Source organism: Eublepharis macularius, chromosome 16 (assembly GCF_028583425.1).
Source record: "Eublepharis macularius isolate TG4126 chromosome 16, MPM_Emac_v1.0, whole genome shotgun sequence".
NCBI lineage: Eukaryota > Metazoa > Chordata > Lepidosauria > Squamata > Eublepharidae > Eublepharis > Eublepharis macularius.
Genome location: NC_072805.1, coordinates 32,115,799 through 32,131,965, shown reverse-complemented (window position 1 = coordinate 32,131,965; position 16,167 = coordinate 32,115,799). Strand labels below are relative to the sequence as shown.

The window sequence follows — 16,167 nt, the reverse complement described above, 5'->3', positions numbered from 1 at the left end:
TATTTCTCCTATTATTTTCCAAAGATCTTATGATTAAATATTGGCCAGGAAGATGAAGCCATTCGCATCAAGCATATAAGATAACAGTAATATTGCTGATAATTTACTATCAATTGAGATAAGAGAAACTAGCAGCACAATCCTAAACAGAGTTACACCCTTGTAAGTACATTGACTTCAATGGATTTAAAAGATATTTTTCTGCTTAGGACTGCTCTGCAAAACTATTGAAAACAACTATTAGACAACATTTTTTTTCTTTTGCAAATGCAGCCTACAGGATTGCTTTATCAGAGACCTATAGGCCAAAGACACACATCCATTTACTTTAAAAACTTCTATTTATTTATTGCAATTTTTACCTTTATTGCATTCAAGAACAGGTCTTTGACACTGCCATTCCAAAGAACACTTTTTTTTGCAAGTAAGGTCCATTTAACAGACCTGAGTAGAATTCCAGACCAATTTAGGAGGAGGATAATAATTTATTAATTTTATTAATTAGGCTTCTATCCTGCCCTCCCTGTAAGTGGTCTCAGGCACGTTACAACAATACAACATAATAAATTACCTTAACACCACCCCCAGACAGCGACCTTACACCACCCCTGCCAGCAGTACACAGAGGGGTGGGCGAAAAGGGGGAGGGAACAGGCCTTTCAATTTAAGCTGTAACTCATATGGGGGGGCCAGATGACCACGTGCCCCCCCTGACAAGAGGCCGGTAGGGAGCCTTCAGGATGACTACTGGACAGGCCTCAACCATATGCCTGGTGGAACATCTCAGTCTTGCAGACCCGCTGGATAATAATAACTGTGCGTATATACCGTTCTTCTAGACAGATTAGTGCCCACCTAGAGCAATGGACAAGTTAGTATTATTATTATCCCCACAATACAGCTGGGGCTGAGAGGAGTGGCTTACGCAAGGCCACATGCAGAGTTCATGGCAGTAGTGGGAGCAGCCCAGCCACTTAATAACTATGCTACAACAGCTTTCATAATAACTGTGCTTATATACCACTTTTCTAGTGAGACTAGTGCCCCACTCAGAGCAATGAACAAAATCAGTGTTATTATTATCCCCACAATACAGCTGGGAAGTTGGGGTGAGAGGCTTGCCGAAGGCCACCTACTATACTCACGGCAGTAGTGGGACTTGAACCAGCGGAGTGCTAATTTGCAACCACCCCACTTAACCACTGTGACTGTGCTAGTCAAACTTACTCAGAACGTTGTCCTTCCCTACTCACATTTATCTCTTCTCACCTTTTTAAAAAAACTGTGTTTAGAGACAATAAGAAATACAGGGCTCGGCTTTCTCCAATGCAGAACTTCTAGTTCTGCTTACCCTCTAGAGGTTAAAAGGTTAGCCTAACTGTAATAAACAAAGCATTAGAGAGGCCCTTTGAAGAGAGAAATGCAAATACAAATCTCCCAGGACTCTTTCAAGGTTTAGTATACTTAGAGGGATTTGTAACCTAAGTAAAAATTTGGCTCCTCTTAAACCAAAGTTGCTTTTTAATGCAAACCCCTGTTGACTAATCTTCCTTTGCCCTTCATTGTAGAAAGATCTTATAAAATTATGGTTGGATTGGAGCCTGGCGATTTCATAAAATAACTATTAAATTTGAAGGTTAATTAACTCCCGATCAGAAGAGGCCGTTTTATGGGCCAACCAAATAATAATGGATAGGATTTCTGATAATTTCCTTTTAAGCTTTATTAACTCTTGCTTGTTTTAGTGATTGCCACTAGTGCTGAAAAGAATTACAGGATATGCTACATACTAATTATGGTTTATATAGAGAATGACTGCTTTCCAGAGACATTTTCAATCCAGGCACTATTAGGAGTGGGTCATTGTATGTCAGAATTCCCATTGTATTGTCTGTACAATGATGTCACTTCCTGGACATTATATCACTTCCCAGACATCATTACATAGCCCCCATGAGCACACGTGCGAGGACACCTATATGGTAAGTGCCAGTTTTCCCACCTCCCGCCCGGAAGGTAAGGGGTCCTGGCAATCCTAGGTAGAGAGGTCTTTCACATCACCAATTACCCAGCCCTTTTGAACTGGAGATGCCAGGAACTGAACCTGGGACCTTTTGCATGCAAAGCAAAGGCTCTTCCACTGAGCCACAGCCCCTCTCTCCTAGCACTTCCAGCTTTCTGAAAGACTATTATCTGTGTGTTGAGCCTCAATAAAAACAAAGCAAGGTTAAATGATCTCCTGGCTGAATTATTGCAGCCTTGAGGGAAGAGTTAATACCCCCATAAACCGAACTTTTGGAACAAAATGGAAAACGTTCAGTTTTTACCGTGTCCATTTACAACTCTTGGCTTGGCCTCTTGGCATGATGCAATAAAGATTAATTTTTAGGAGATGCCTGGCCTTCCAAATTGTCAAGCCATTGCAGAGAAGCCTTCATTTTAGTCATCTTTGTCCTTATTAAATCTTACCAAGGAACACTGGCATTTAAGTGCAGCATGCGAGCATTCTTTGAAAACTCAGCTTGCCCTAGGAGTACATGGTTGTGCCTGGCATGAAGCATGAAAAGCTCCATTTGCATGCAGGTACTGTCCACTGAATTATTCTGCATCAGCAATCCAATACGTGACAGAAACTCTGTAGTTTAGTTCAATCATATACAGATCAAACCGTAATATGGTCACGCTGAAAGTGAAATAAAGGAATAAGGATGTGCCTTGAAGTTTTAATGCATTGGGAACATCTACCCGAGCCTTACTGACAGGATTATGAACAGAAAAGCAAGTTAGGAAAGCTTTTGTCGTTTCTACACGGCCTAATGTCACGCGACACTCACAGAATGAAGGCATCTTCATGGCGCAATTTCTGACATCATCGTGTCATGAAAACGGGATTGTGGCGCGATGACGTTAGAAATCACGCCAGGAAGACATCCTTATTCAGTGAGTGCTGCGCAATGTCAGGATGTGTGGAAATGACCTTTGTTAGTGTTACAGCTACGGACCATAGGTCACATGACATGGAAAATCCACAATGGAATCTCCTAGCAGATTCTTTCAGGCTAAAAAGCAGTCTCAGGCAGGTCCGGTTTGAGGTGCTGTCTCATACCAACCTAGTAGGGTTGCCAGCTCCAAGGTGGAAAATTCCTGGAGATCTAGGGGGTGAAACCTGGAGAAACCTGGAGAAAGAGGGATTTGGGGAGGGAAAGGACCTTGGCATGACATAATTCCATAGAGTTCACCCCCCAAAGTAGCCATTTTCTCCAGGTGAACTGATCTCTGTGGTCTGGAGACCAGTTGTAATTCCAGGAGATCTCTAGCCACTACCTGGAGGCTGGCAACCCTACAAGCCAGTGACTCCCACTGTTTCCTTCCAGGTTGCCAGCTGGGCTCTGGTTGAGTCCCAAAATGTGTCAGGGCCTTCCTTACTGTGCTTCATCACCAAGCAGTTGCTTAGATGTCTTGGCCTAGAGGGCCCCCCTGGAGGGGATTAAGACTTTTCCTTCACACCATTTGCCTCCATTAAACTGATCCTCCCCATAAAGGTAAAAACTTACTCGTGGCGCATCCGACCCCATGATGAGGCAAGATATGAACACAAGGTTTTGCCATTGTCTTTCCCGGCAGAGTAGCCTCAGTCTCCCCTGGTGGTCTCCCATCCAAGTTCCAACCTTGCTTAGCGTCTACATTTTAATAAGAGAAGGCTATTCTGGGCTATCAGGGCTGCTATGGTCCTCCCTGTAGTTTGGAATAAACATCCCACATACACTCTGAAATGGCAAAAAGAGAATGGCTGCAAATATGTATTGGATATGTCATCAGGTCTATATGAAATGAATATGTCTTCACTTCATTCCTCCTTTTTGAATGTTAAAGAATTGCCATATAAAATGATAGTACCTAACACTTGTGAAATTGCACTACCTAACTTGTGTAGGAAAAGCTGTGGTGGTGTTGGTTCCTTTTCACCAGTTTGGTGTAGTGGTTAAGAGTGGCAGGACTCTAATCTGGAGAACCGGGTTTGATTTCCACTCCTCCACTTGAAGCCAGCTGGGTGATCTTGGGTCAGTCACAGCTCTTTCAGAGTTCTCTCAGTCCCACCCACCTCATAGGGTGATTGTTGTGGGGATAATAATAACACACTTTGTAAACCACTCTGAGTGGGTGTTAAATTGTCCTGAAAAGCAGTATATAAATCAAATGTTGTTGTTGTTGTTGTTATTATTCACGTTGTTGGTGGCATTGTCCCAAAATTTTAACTATACTGGGGAATAGTATTAATTTAGATACAAAACATTATAGGATATAAGATCCCTTTTAAAATGTTTTATTGGAAAAGCTTGATCATAAAACAATACCCCAAATTAGATTGGGATTAATTTCATTGCTCTGCATGGCTGTTAAATTCCCAGTTGCAGCTTTCTGAGAAAAGATTCAAATACTTTCGATTAAAAATGGTACCTTAAGATCTGGGATCTCTTGGACAAAATCTTTTCCCAGCTCAAAATTATCTACAGTCCATCATACACAACTAATTTCATGAACAGGTGCCTACCCTTTTTTGAATTCATTGAATAATCTAAGCAGCAAATCCACAAAAGGCTTTTGAAATATTCCATCCTGGTAATCAAATCAAGAATTATTTATATATTTCACAGGCTACCCAAATTCTATATGATGTGATTACGTAAATGCTCACTAATCCAAGTATGTCCATCTTGAAACACCATGGATTATATTGGCCCTTTTCACACTACTTACTTGCTTCCAAAATATCGCAAAATGTAGCGCAAAAAACATGGAAGATAGCGTCTTCTCGTGAGAATTTTGCGCAACATCGCGCAAAACTCGAGCGAGAAGATGCTATCCTCCACGTTTTTTGCACTACATCTCGCGATGTTTCGGAAGCAAGTAAGTAGTGTGAAAAGGGACAGTGTTCTTATTAATCCTTCCATCTTTATTGTTTTATTTATGTTCTTTACAATGTGTTATTACTGTTATTGTTATTATTATTATTCATAAATATTGCTACTAAATAAATAGTGTTAAAAATTTAGTTCTTCTGAATCTCTTAGTCACGCCAGGGAAAGTGGAACGTACCCCACATTGTACCTGTTTCTTTGCTGCACCTGACAAAAGATTTGGGCGGGAGGATTTCTGTGAGCAAAATGGTTGAGGGAAATGTTTTATCCCTTTCCTCCTAGCAACAATACAATACAATCTCACACAGCCCCGTTAACTATTAATCTGAAAGTATGATTGAGACACCCAGTGATGGCTCTTCTGTGGAATGAACACTTTGTACAAGAAGTTCCCAATTTAAAAAAAATCCTCCTCTGCCATGAACTCTAAGGGAAATCTGGAATCAGCTTTCATCCCCACATCTGGAAGAGGAGACATTAAATACTGTTCTGTTTTACAGGATTAACTTAAGGTTTAACAAGAGATTGTGTATGAATTGATTTGAACACTCAAAAGCACGATATCAAATGCCAAGCATGGCTCTGATGAGATGCTGCTTACCCAGCTAATCCACCAAAAATCTCAGTGACGTAGGAATAATCTCCTCCTGATTTAGGGATGGTAACTCCTAACTCGGCATAGCAAAGTGACCCGAGAGCTGAGATTCCTCCTCCAAGCACCCAGATGACGAGAGCGAGCCCTACTGACCCGGTGTGCTCTAATACTCCTTTGGGTGAAATGAAGATGCCTGAGCCGATGATATTACCTAGAAAGAAAAGTGGGAGGAAAGGGTAAACAATACATCATAGAATGACTCTATTTATGATCCGTATACCCTGTACTATTAATTAACTGATTTCCTGAGACAGCAAATACTAAATCCCACAAATACCAATAAATACATCCACAAAACCCATGACTTACATCTCAAGACAACTAAAATATCAGCGCTGCAGTAGCAATTAATGAAGGCCAGTTACCAACATAACAGAGAGATTTAAAACAAAAACACTGGGGGCATAAATCAATAAAAAACCCAGATCCTAATAAAACCAAAACAAGGTTTAGAGTCAGCATAATCAATAGGAAACAAGATTTATGTAAAAGACAAAAATTGAGTAGCTGGACAAAAACACACTCAGAGCAAAAAGCTATTATTTTACACCTGAGCAAAAAGCTAAGTGTTTACCTGGTACTGAAAACTTAACAGGCTCGCCATCAGCAAATGCTTGTGGGAAGGTGTTCCAAAGACAAGATGCTGCAAGAGATAAGGACCTCTTCCTCATATCCAATTACTTACCTGAGCTGGTGCAGATAGGGTTGCCAGCTTCAAGTTGGGAAATTCCTGGAGATCTGGGAGGTGAAACCTGGAGAAACCTGGAGAAAGTGGGGTTTGGGGAGGGAAAGGACCTTGGCATGGCATAATTCCATACAGTCCACCCCCAAAGTAGCCATTTTCTCCAGGTGAATAGATCTCTGTGGCCTGGAGACCAGTTGTAATTCCAGGAGATCTCCAGCCACTACCTGGAGGCTGGTAACCCTAGGTGCAGAGACATCATCAGCAGGGCCTTCACAACTTACCTCACAGGAAAACTCATATGGGAGCTGGGAGCCCTTTAAGTACTTTGCTCCTAGACGGTTTAGGGTATCAAAAAGGCAATAACCTGCCCTTTGACCTGATGTGAATCAGGATTTCACTTAGACTTCTTTGAACAGTAAATATATACCCCCTACATAGCCTCTATTTATTTTTACCTCAGCCATTCTCCAGCGACCTCAGGGCAGCATATATGGCACATGCCCTCCCATTTTATCCTCACACCAGTCCTGCGGGGTAGGTTAGGCTAAGAGAGACTGGCTGATCCAAGGTCCTCTAGTGAGTTTCATGACTGAATGGGCATTTGAATTCAAGTCTCCCAGATCCGGGTCAGCCACACTCAATAAAACACCACACTGGCGTACAGCCACCAGCAGGTTCCCTGTGGCATTTTGGACCAGCTGCCACTTCTGGACTATCTTCAAAGGCAGCCTCATGTCTGGCTAACATGATAATTATTAATTTATATGCTACTTTTTGATGTGCAGGGATTCTTTCAACTATTTTCTCAGGGCAAAACCACACATGTTTCGGATCTCCGGTCAGATCTCCAAATATGTAATTTAATCTTTAAAAAGAAATGTTACCTTACCCCCACCCCGACCCCACTCTGGCCGTGATGCTGGGAGTTGGTTGGAGGGGAGTTAACCCCTTAACTCTAGCATCAATGCTGATCGATGGGATTAAGAAAAACCCTGAATTAAAGTATTGCAACAATAAAACCTCAATGGAACAGGAAACTTAGTATTAAAACAATGAAAAAAGGAGCGGGATACATTAGGGAAAAATGCACACCATCTATTACAAGGTGGGGAGAATAAAATTCTCTTCACTTAGCACCTAAACGTTGTCAAAATAAATGCCATGGAATGATCCTAGGGAAGTATGCCGTAACTGGGGGGGCCACCACTGAGAAGGCCCCGTCCTTGGTTGCCACCTCCTTGGTTTATGAAAGTGGGGAAACCCAAAGCAGGGCCCCTGAAATCAATAAGTAACAAACATTCATGTGCGAACCAGCCCAACATTGACGTAAACCTTTTGCAAAGTGGACAAGAAGAATGGAGACAGTGTGCCTTCCAAATTTTAAACAATTATATTTTATTGTATTTAGCAGAAGATAAAAATTCCACTCGTACATCAAGAAATGATAACAATTTTGAAATGCCCTCTCCAACTTCGCCTACCCCAATCAACATTTCCAATACTCACTAAATTGGAGAGAAAGAATGGGAATGGGCGGGAAAGACTTTTTCATATGGATCTTAAGACCAACAGAAGATTAAGAATGCCATCCTAAGAACATTTTCTTGGGAGTAAGCCCCACTGAATTGGATTCTGAGCAGACCTGCTTAGGCTGTTACTATAAGAGTCAATCAGAGCGTAATCCTAGAGAAGGGCATTGAAATTGCTCTGAGCTTCTCCCATGCATCTCTTTAGTGGATGTCTTTAAAAAGCCTTTCAAAGTGTGGAAAGACCTCTAGGTCTGTTCTATATTTATTTGTCTAGGGCTGTTTGTGATGTTGAATTGCTGTCTTGCTTCATGCTAAAGCGGGTCAGGGAAAATGGCTAGCTAGTGTGGTATAGAGGCCAGAGTGTTAGATTAGGATCCGGAAACCCACGGTTCAAATCCCTGCTCTGCCATGGAAGTTTGCCTGGTTACCATGGCCAGTCACATACTCTCAACCTGACTCACCTTACAGGTTGCTGTGAGGATAAAATGGAAGAGGCGAGAATGTTGTATGCCACCTTGGTTTCCATTGGGGGGCGGGGGAAGTGGGGTATAAATGAAGTAAAAATAAATAGATGACCGGCTGGCTGCAGAAAGAGAACAAGGCGACATTCTGGTGATGCCATCTGCTCAGGAAAAGATTTGCAAATGCCATGCAATGCAGTACTTTCTTTTCTCATATGGGCCTTATTTCCAGGACTTCTCGTTGTGTATTGAAGTGCCAAACAGCACCAAAGCATGTGGGGCTCCCCCAAAGATGGGCTCTGATAACTCCAGAACAATTTATTTACCGCCTGATCTATAGTCAACAAAGATACATGATGCAAGGAACTGTATTTGTGAGTGTTTCAAGTTAGAAAGAGATTATGTTTGCAAACGGAGAATTTTCTCAGAACAACTAAGAGATATGGCATTATAAAGAGGCCTTAAGAACTTTAATCTTGCAGCCGAGTAGCTTTCTGGCTAAGATTTTTAGACCTGGACAGGGAAAGTCTAATTAATATTCAGAAGAACCTTCTCAAAGGAAGACAGTAACCCTGGCTGGAATGCTAAACTAGTTGGAGAAAACCTGACATTTCAGAGCCTGGAAGGAGAACAGCTATGCTAATAGGCTGGATTCTAAACAACAAGTGATGTCCCGACAGATCGAGTGACTTCCTTTCATGTGTTGCAGGTTACATAAGGAGAAATGGGGAGGTGGTGAAAAGACCTCCCGGGCCAAGCAATGGTTTTCTGCAAATGCAGGGATACGGAGGTCAGAGGCTTCTTGTCATTGGTTATGCCAAAAATGGAGGTACCTAAGAGCAAAAACTCTCTGGAAGATAGTACCAACTCAGACTGGGAAAACAAACAAACAAAAATTTACTTCAGCTGTGCCCCTTTTGGGCCAAGCTCCTCCTATAGGGCTGCCAGATTCCCCGGTGTGGGTGAGGGATCCATGCTCCCAGCCTCTGTCCCCTGCTTCTGTCCCCTGCCACCACTTACCTGGCTGGTGGGAAGTGGGGGGAAGCAAGGGAACAGACCTCCCAGGTGCACTCCAGGTATGGTGCAATGATGTCACTCCCATGAGTGATGTCATTGCACCGCACCAGGATCGCACACACATAGAAGAAAAAAGGTAAGTGCTGAGTCCCCTCTTTGCTTCCATGGAGACCTGGCAACCCTATGTCCTCTCTATGAAAACAGTAAACTGGCTATGACTGAAAGTAGCTTGCCTCTTACTGACTGTCAGTGCTGTAAAACTGCCATAAAACACAGTCCTGGAAACTGAAGTAAGCTATAACAGTGTGATGTCACTTCCAGGGAAAACCTGGAAGTGACATTATGCCTCTCTATGAATTGCCAGACATCATGGGCAATTCCTAGAGTGGACTGACATCACTTCCAGGTTTTGCCCAGAAGTGATGTCATGCAGTTGACCAACAGTGGGGTTTTTTACATTATTTTTCTCCTGCCCCTTGCATGAGTTGCAGGGGGAACTAGAAGCCAGGGGCGAGGCATTCCGTGCCCCCCCCCCCCCGGTGAGAAACTGGCAAGCCTGTTCCAGGCTCCCAACTTGTACTGAATGGAAAAGCAGTGGCATGTATCCAACCATGCACTTTCTTCAACAAAATGACGCTACCATTTTCAGAAGAGGGTGATTTCTGCCGATTTCTGCTTCCCATTGACTGGCCATGTGCAGGAGAGGGAGGGAAGAGGGAATGGGAGCATTAACATCATTTCATGATGACTCTCCTCCATTTTCTCCCTGCCAAATGGCGGTGGGGACAAAGGAGGGCAACTGGAGGCCTCCTGCCATAGTGGTAGACCTGATAAGCCTACTCCCCGTGTAGACCCCCATTTCGTTCCTTTGCTGTTCCTATGTCCCCTGATTTCCAGAGCAAAAATTGGGGGGGGGCAGCTTTGAGCTTGCCAATCTCCAGAGGCTTGAAGCTTCCCCAGAATTACAACTGATCTCTCCTGGCTACAGAGATCAGTTCCCCTGGAGGAATTTGCAGCTTTGAAGAACAGATGGCATGGTAGCACATCCCCGCTAAGCTCCTTCCCGTCCCCAAACTTCAGTTTCCCCAGGCACCACCCCAAATCTCCAGGAATTTCCCAAGTTAGAGTTAGCAGCCCTAGGAAGCTCAGTAGACTGTACCAGGACAGAAGGGAGAAGCAGGGAAGTCCTTCTCCACAACGTCTGCAGATGGCTGAACATGTGCTGCATACCCAGTATAAAAGCACTGCATTTTATAAGCTAATTTTTTTAAAAATCCAAACATAATTGACAGTATGCAGAGTTGTACGGGCCAGTGATCATTCCGATATGGCTTTTCTTTTTAATATTACATAGAAAAAACAAAGCGTAAAAATATTTTAAGCTTGGTGAAACAGCCGTTATGGAAGGAAACACTCTCCCCTCAGCCTAAACTACCTCGTAGGGTTGCTGTGAGGTAAAAATAAAGTTGGGAAAATCTGTCTGGCGCTCTGAGTTTCTTAGAGGAAGGGAGAGATATAAATGTTCTATTTTTTATTATTTGTTACTGAATTTTTTAAAACAAATTAATAAAGAAAGGAACAAGGGAAAACACAGCTAAAAGAAAAGAAAAAGAAATTAGGAATATGTACCAATTTTCTCTGTGAAAAGATATATAAGTATTACCTATTATCTAATTCCAAATTTGCCTTTACAATCAATAGTCTAGTTTAACTCCAAATTTACCCTAAATGACTACTTCTCCTTTCCCTCTAAATCCTTTCCCCCCACATTCTAATCTTCAAAAGCACAAACCATCAGTTCATTTCTCTCTGTATCCCACAAAATGTCTTTAAGGGGTTTACAGGTAACAATATATTTATCCAATGACTTTTCCCTAATCAAAGATGTAAGATTGGCCATCTCAGCATACTCCATCATCTTCTCCAGCCATTCCTCTGTTGTAGGTAATGTTGTGAGTGACTTTCCATTTTTCAACATATAACAGTCTCGCTGCTATTGTCATATACAAAGAGAATATAGTAGCTTCTGTTTGTCCATTAATCCCAACCAGAATGCCTCTGGTTTCATGAGATATAAATGTTCTAGATGGCCCTGTATATCTAGCTGTCTGGTGTCAGCCCAGTTACTATTTCCTCCTCCCAACCTAGAATCAATCAAGGAGGCAGATTTTGCCTTGAGGGCTTCATTTGTTGACCTGTAATTTAAGTTCATCTGAAACGTGGTGCTGGAGGAGAGATTGCAGTTAACATGGATGGCAAAAAAGGCAAATAAATGGGTACTAGTTCAAATCAAGCCTGAATTATCCCTACAAGCTAAAATGACAAAACTGAGGCTATCGTACATCATGAGAAGACAAGATTCTCTGGAGAAGTCAATAATGCTAGGAAAAGACGAAGGCAGAAGGAAAAGAGGAAGACCTAAAACGAGATGGCTTGAAGCCACATCTTCCAGTTTCCAGGATCTGAGCAAGTCTGTTAATGATAGGATGTTTTGGAGGTTGCCATAGGTTGGAGGCGACATCGGGTTGCCATAGGTTGGAGGCGACTTGACAGCACACACACACACACACACACGCACACGCACACACAACTTAAGTTCTAGATAAGAACAAAGGATGATTAGATCAGAATAGTAATGGAAACATGGAGGGGAGATTTCAAGCATGAAACAAATAGATATATGGGCCTTCGTCTCCATCTGGTGGCCTTGAATGAAAACCAGCTCCATAAATGAATCTTTAATAGTAATGTTGCTTATGTGTTAGCCAAATTCTCCTTTTCATCTTCCTCCCAGGAAACAGGGCATAGGAATTTTTCAGAACTGACACAAACATACTTTTTTTTAAAAAAAGAGTTTTATTGAAAAGTTTTTCCAGATTAATAAAAGGCATCAAGGAGAAAATAATAAAGAGAAAAGAAAAAAACAATAGAAACTAGGAATAAGTACCAATTTTCTCTGTGAAAAGATGTGTACGTATTCAATAATATAGCTTAACTCTAGTTAACCCTAAGTGACTACCTCTCCTTTTCCTCTAGAACATATTTCTTCAACAGTCTTCAAACTCACAAATCATCAATTGATTTCTTTCTCGTTCCTGAAAAAAATCAGTAAGGGGTTTCCAGGAAACAATATATTTGTCCAGTGACTTTCCCTAATCAGAGATGTAAGTTTAACCATAGTCTATCATCTTCTACAGCCATTCTTCTGTTTTGTAGGTAGTATTGTACATTTCCATTTTTGAGCATATAACATTCTCGCAGTGGTTGCCATATATAAAAAAAGCAACCATGAATAGCTTCTGTTTGTCCATTAAACCCAACAAGAAAGTCTCTTGTTTCATTTGTATATTAGTCTTTCCAGAATTTTTTGGCTTTATTACAAGTCCACCATAAATGATAAAATGCAAAATCAGCAAAGCATGAAAAAGTGATTTTAGGTATGAGTCGATATACTCCAGAGGGAGTTAAAAAATCTCAAGAAATAGAACAGCATCCCTGATGTTAAGACTATTTCCTTGTATTTTTACTCTCTCTCTCGCTCTCGCTCTTGCTCTCACACTCACTCACTCACTCACTCACTCACTCACTCACTCACTCACTCACTCACTCACTCACTCACTCACTCACTCACTCACTCACTCACTCACTCACTCACTCACTATTTGCAGATTTTAATCTGTTCCATGTATTATAATTCCCAAGATGTCTCTGTGACAGAAAAAGGCACAATGGGGAAAAAACCCCATATTCTTATAAGCTTGATATTGGTCCTACTGCTAAGAATGTTGTCATTTTTTTTGTAATTCTATGGTAATTTACAGAGGTCTGCTGTTGTTCTCTATATGTTTAATTCTGGCACCCAGGAATTCCAGCCCTGTAGGATGGCTACCTGGATTTTAATGTTAATATGCTAACATTAAAACATAAAATATGGATGTTGGTTATGCAACGGACCATAAATAGCTGAAATGAATATTAAATGGCTGATTTCAGAGGTTAAGATGCAGCAAGTATACAGCATTTGGCCACGATCTCACTGATATTCTGAAAAGTAATCTGGACTGGGTTCTGTAATTCGCATAAATTGAGGCTATGGACATTTCTATCCCTCGACCTTTGGCTATGATTGCCAGCCACAGAATGGAAAATTCATGGAGATTTGGGGGTGGACCTGGGGAAAGGCCCCTGACCTGGATAGCCTAAACAAGCTCGATCTTGTCAGATCTCGAAAGCTAAGCAGGGTCGGCCTTTGTTAGTAATTGGATGAGAGACCTCCAAAACAGATTAGGGTTGCAGAGGCAGACAATGGCAAACCACCTCTGTTAGTCTCTTGCCTTGAAAGCCTCAGCTATGACTTGATGGCACTTTCCACCACAGTCTAGAAAGGGTGGGTTTGGGAGAAGGGTGGACCTCAGGAGGATATAATACAGTACAGTCAGCCCTGCAAAGCAGCAGTTTTCTCCAGTTAAGATTTACCATTCTATAAAGGTTACAGGTGTAGTTGCGCCTGATCCCGCCGCTCCAAGACTGCCCTCTTCAGTCACCATAAAAAATGTAATCTGTCACCCAGAGACACGAGGTAAACTGTTCAACAATCTCCATTTTTGTAATCTCTTCAAAACATACCGACAACAAACCAGTCATAAGATAAGTCCACGCCTCTCTGCTTAATAGCCTTAATGTGACTGGGCATAAAATGAAATATTGAAGAAATTAATTTTAATAAAAGCCTGTGATAAATCAATATTAGTTCTTGTCTTAAATACGTCAATATTCTCTGAATCATGGGTAAAAAAAGGCAACTGCAGTATCTAAGCATGCTTGATGCTAAAGAAAAGCCTTTTTGTTCCTAATAACTTTGAGAAATTTCAGCCCCAAATCGTTCAAGAGCCGTTCATTCATGTGAAAACATGACCCTGTGGCAGTGCCAAAGTTAAGAGGGCATTAGGAGATCTGCTCCAGAATTTCTAGTCATACAAATGCATTCAGGCAACCACTGAAGTCCCTGTCACATACGATAACATACTTTCCAATGCTTTTACAAATAAAAATAGGAACACAATTGTAAACACTCCTATTCTTGTATCAAGAATTGCAGTCCAAGCTCCTGTCCTGACCCCTCCCCTCACTGTTACACATTGTTTAAAATTCTATTCCTTCTATGTTTGCTGGATTGTTACTCTGAAAAAATATCTCTCCACTGATTAAAAAAAAGCCAAGAGAATGTTCATTCTTTGGGTTAAAGATGTATTGGGGGAATTTGCTTCACAATATATCAACAGTCCAAAAGAATCTCTGCTAAAGATCTGGAAAAGGGTCAGGGGCTTTGAATCCTAAAGAATGGCAATATTTACCCAGTGTATTTTGTTCTGCTCTTTCTCAAGGAGATTGAAGCACTATATATGGTTCTCTCTTCCTTACTTTACTTTCACAACCATCTTATGAGGTAGGTTAGGTAGGTAGAGAGAGAGGCCCCAAGGTTGTCTCCAAAGATTTCAGCTGTGGAGTTCAGCAAAGACAATATTGTGAGGTTGTAGTCCAAGTACTACGAGCCATTTGGCCTAAAGAGACGTATGACGGGAGTCAAGGCCTTTGACCAAAGCATGTTCAGGTTCCTTAATAACTGCAGATCCTTCTTCCATGGAGGTTAACAGGACATAGCTCCATAATAGCTTTGTTCTTGAATGAGAGCTTGGAGAAGGTGACTTAAGCATGCACACACTCAGTTAAGCCAGTTTGGTGTAGTGGTTAAGAGCAGCAGGACTGTAATCTGGAGAACCAGATTTGATTCCCCTCTCCTCCACTTGAAGCCAGCTGGGTGACCTTGAGTCAGTCACAGCTCTCTCAGAGCTCTCTCGGCCCCACCTACCTCACAGGAGATAATAATAACCCTGACTTTGTAAACCACTCTGAGTGTGGCACTAATCTGTCCAGAAGAGTGGTACATAAGCACAAGGTTATTAATTATTATTAAGTGGAAGGGGTGCGTTGAGTGAAGAAAAGGTCTCTTGCCCTAGTACGTATCTTTTCCACACAGAAAACACCTACCCCTCAGGAGGAAGCCCACTTTGGAGACGGGGCACCACACCCAGCCCTCACCCAAGGGTTGCCAGTCTCTAGGTGATGGCTGGAGATCTCCCTGAATTACAATTGATCTCCAGGCCACAGAGATCAGTTCCCCTGGAGAAAACAGCTGCTTTGGGGGGTGGACTCTATGGAATTATACCATGCCGAGGTCCTTTTCCTCCCCAAACCCTGCCTTCTCCAGGCTTTACCCCTCCTCCCAAAAATCTGCAGGAATTTTCCAACTTGGAGCTGTCAACCCTACCTCACCCTAGCTTTTGGGCATAGAGTTACCACCAGGTCTCCTGCTACAGTGGAGGAACACCTGGGCCCCAGCTTCTCACTGCTGCCCAGTGCAGAATTGGAAGAGAAATGTGGTGGAAGTGGCCTTGTGGTAAAACCATAGAGTTTTGTGAGATTGCTAGAGCACTGTGATGACGTGGCGAGTTTTGTGACAAAGTGATGAATAGCCCCCCTGCCTCTGGAAACTGTCCTGGGAATTACATCTGTAATTCTCAGTGCAATCTTATACAGAATTACTCCAGTCTAAAACCAATGAAATCAATTGATGTAGACTGGAGTAACTTTATTTAAGATCTGCACTGTGAAAAAGGGCATTTAAAGTACTTCTGAGCCCAACGCAAGTGTTTGAATTTCCATTCTTAACCAATAGGATCATGTACATGTTTATTCAGAAATAAGTTCCCAGTGTGTTCAATGGAGCCTGCTCCCAAGTAGATCCAGAGGAGTTAGCAGTGTTAGTCTGTAGTAGCAAAATCAAAAAGAGTTCATTAGCACCTTTAAGACTAAGCAACTTTATTGTAGCATAAGCTTTCGA

At 42.0% G+C, this 16,167-nt stretch overlaps 1 protein-coding gene across 1 annotated transcript in view; it reads right to left on the bottom strand.

The window, feature by feature from the left end:
* The window catches only part of SLC7A10 (solute carrier family 7 member 10), a 51,472-nt gene that overhangs the window by 13,371 nt on the left and 21,934 nt on the right, over positions 1–16,167 (bottom strand). The window contains exon 2 of the mRNA XM_055000496.1: positions 5,521–5,725. Within this exon, the coding sequence (XP_054856471.1) occupies positions 5,521–5,725 (205 nt within the window). The remainder of the gene's footprint in view (positions 1–5,520; positions 5,726–16,167) is intronic.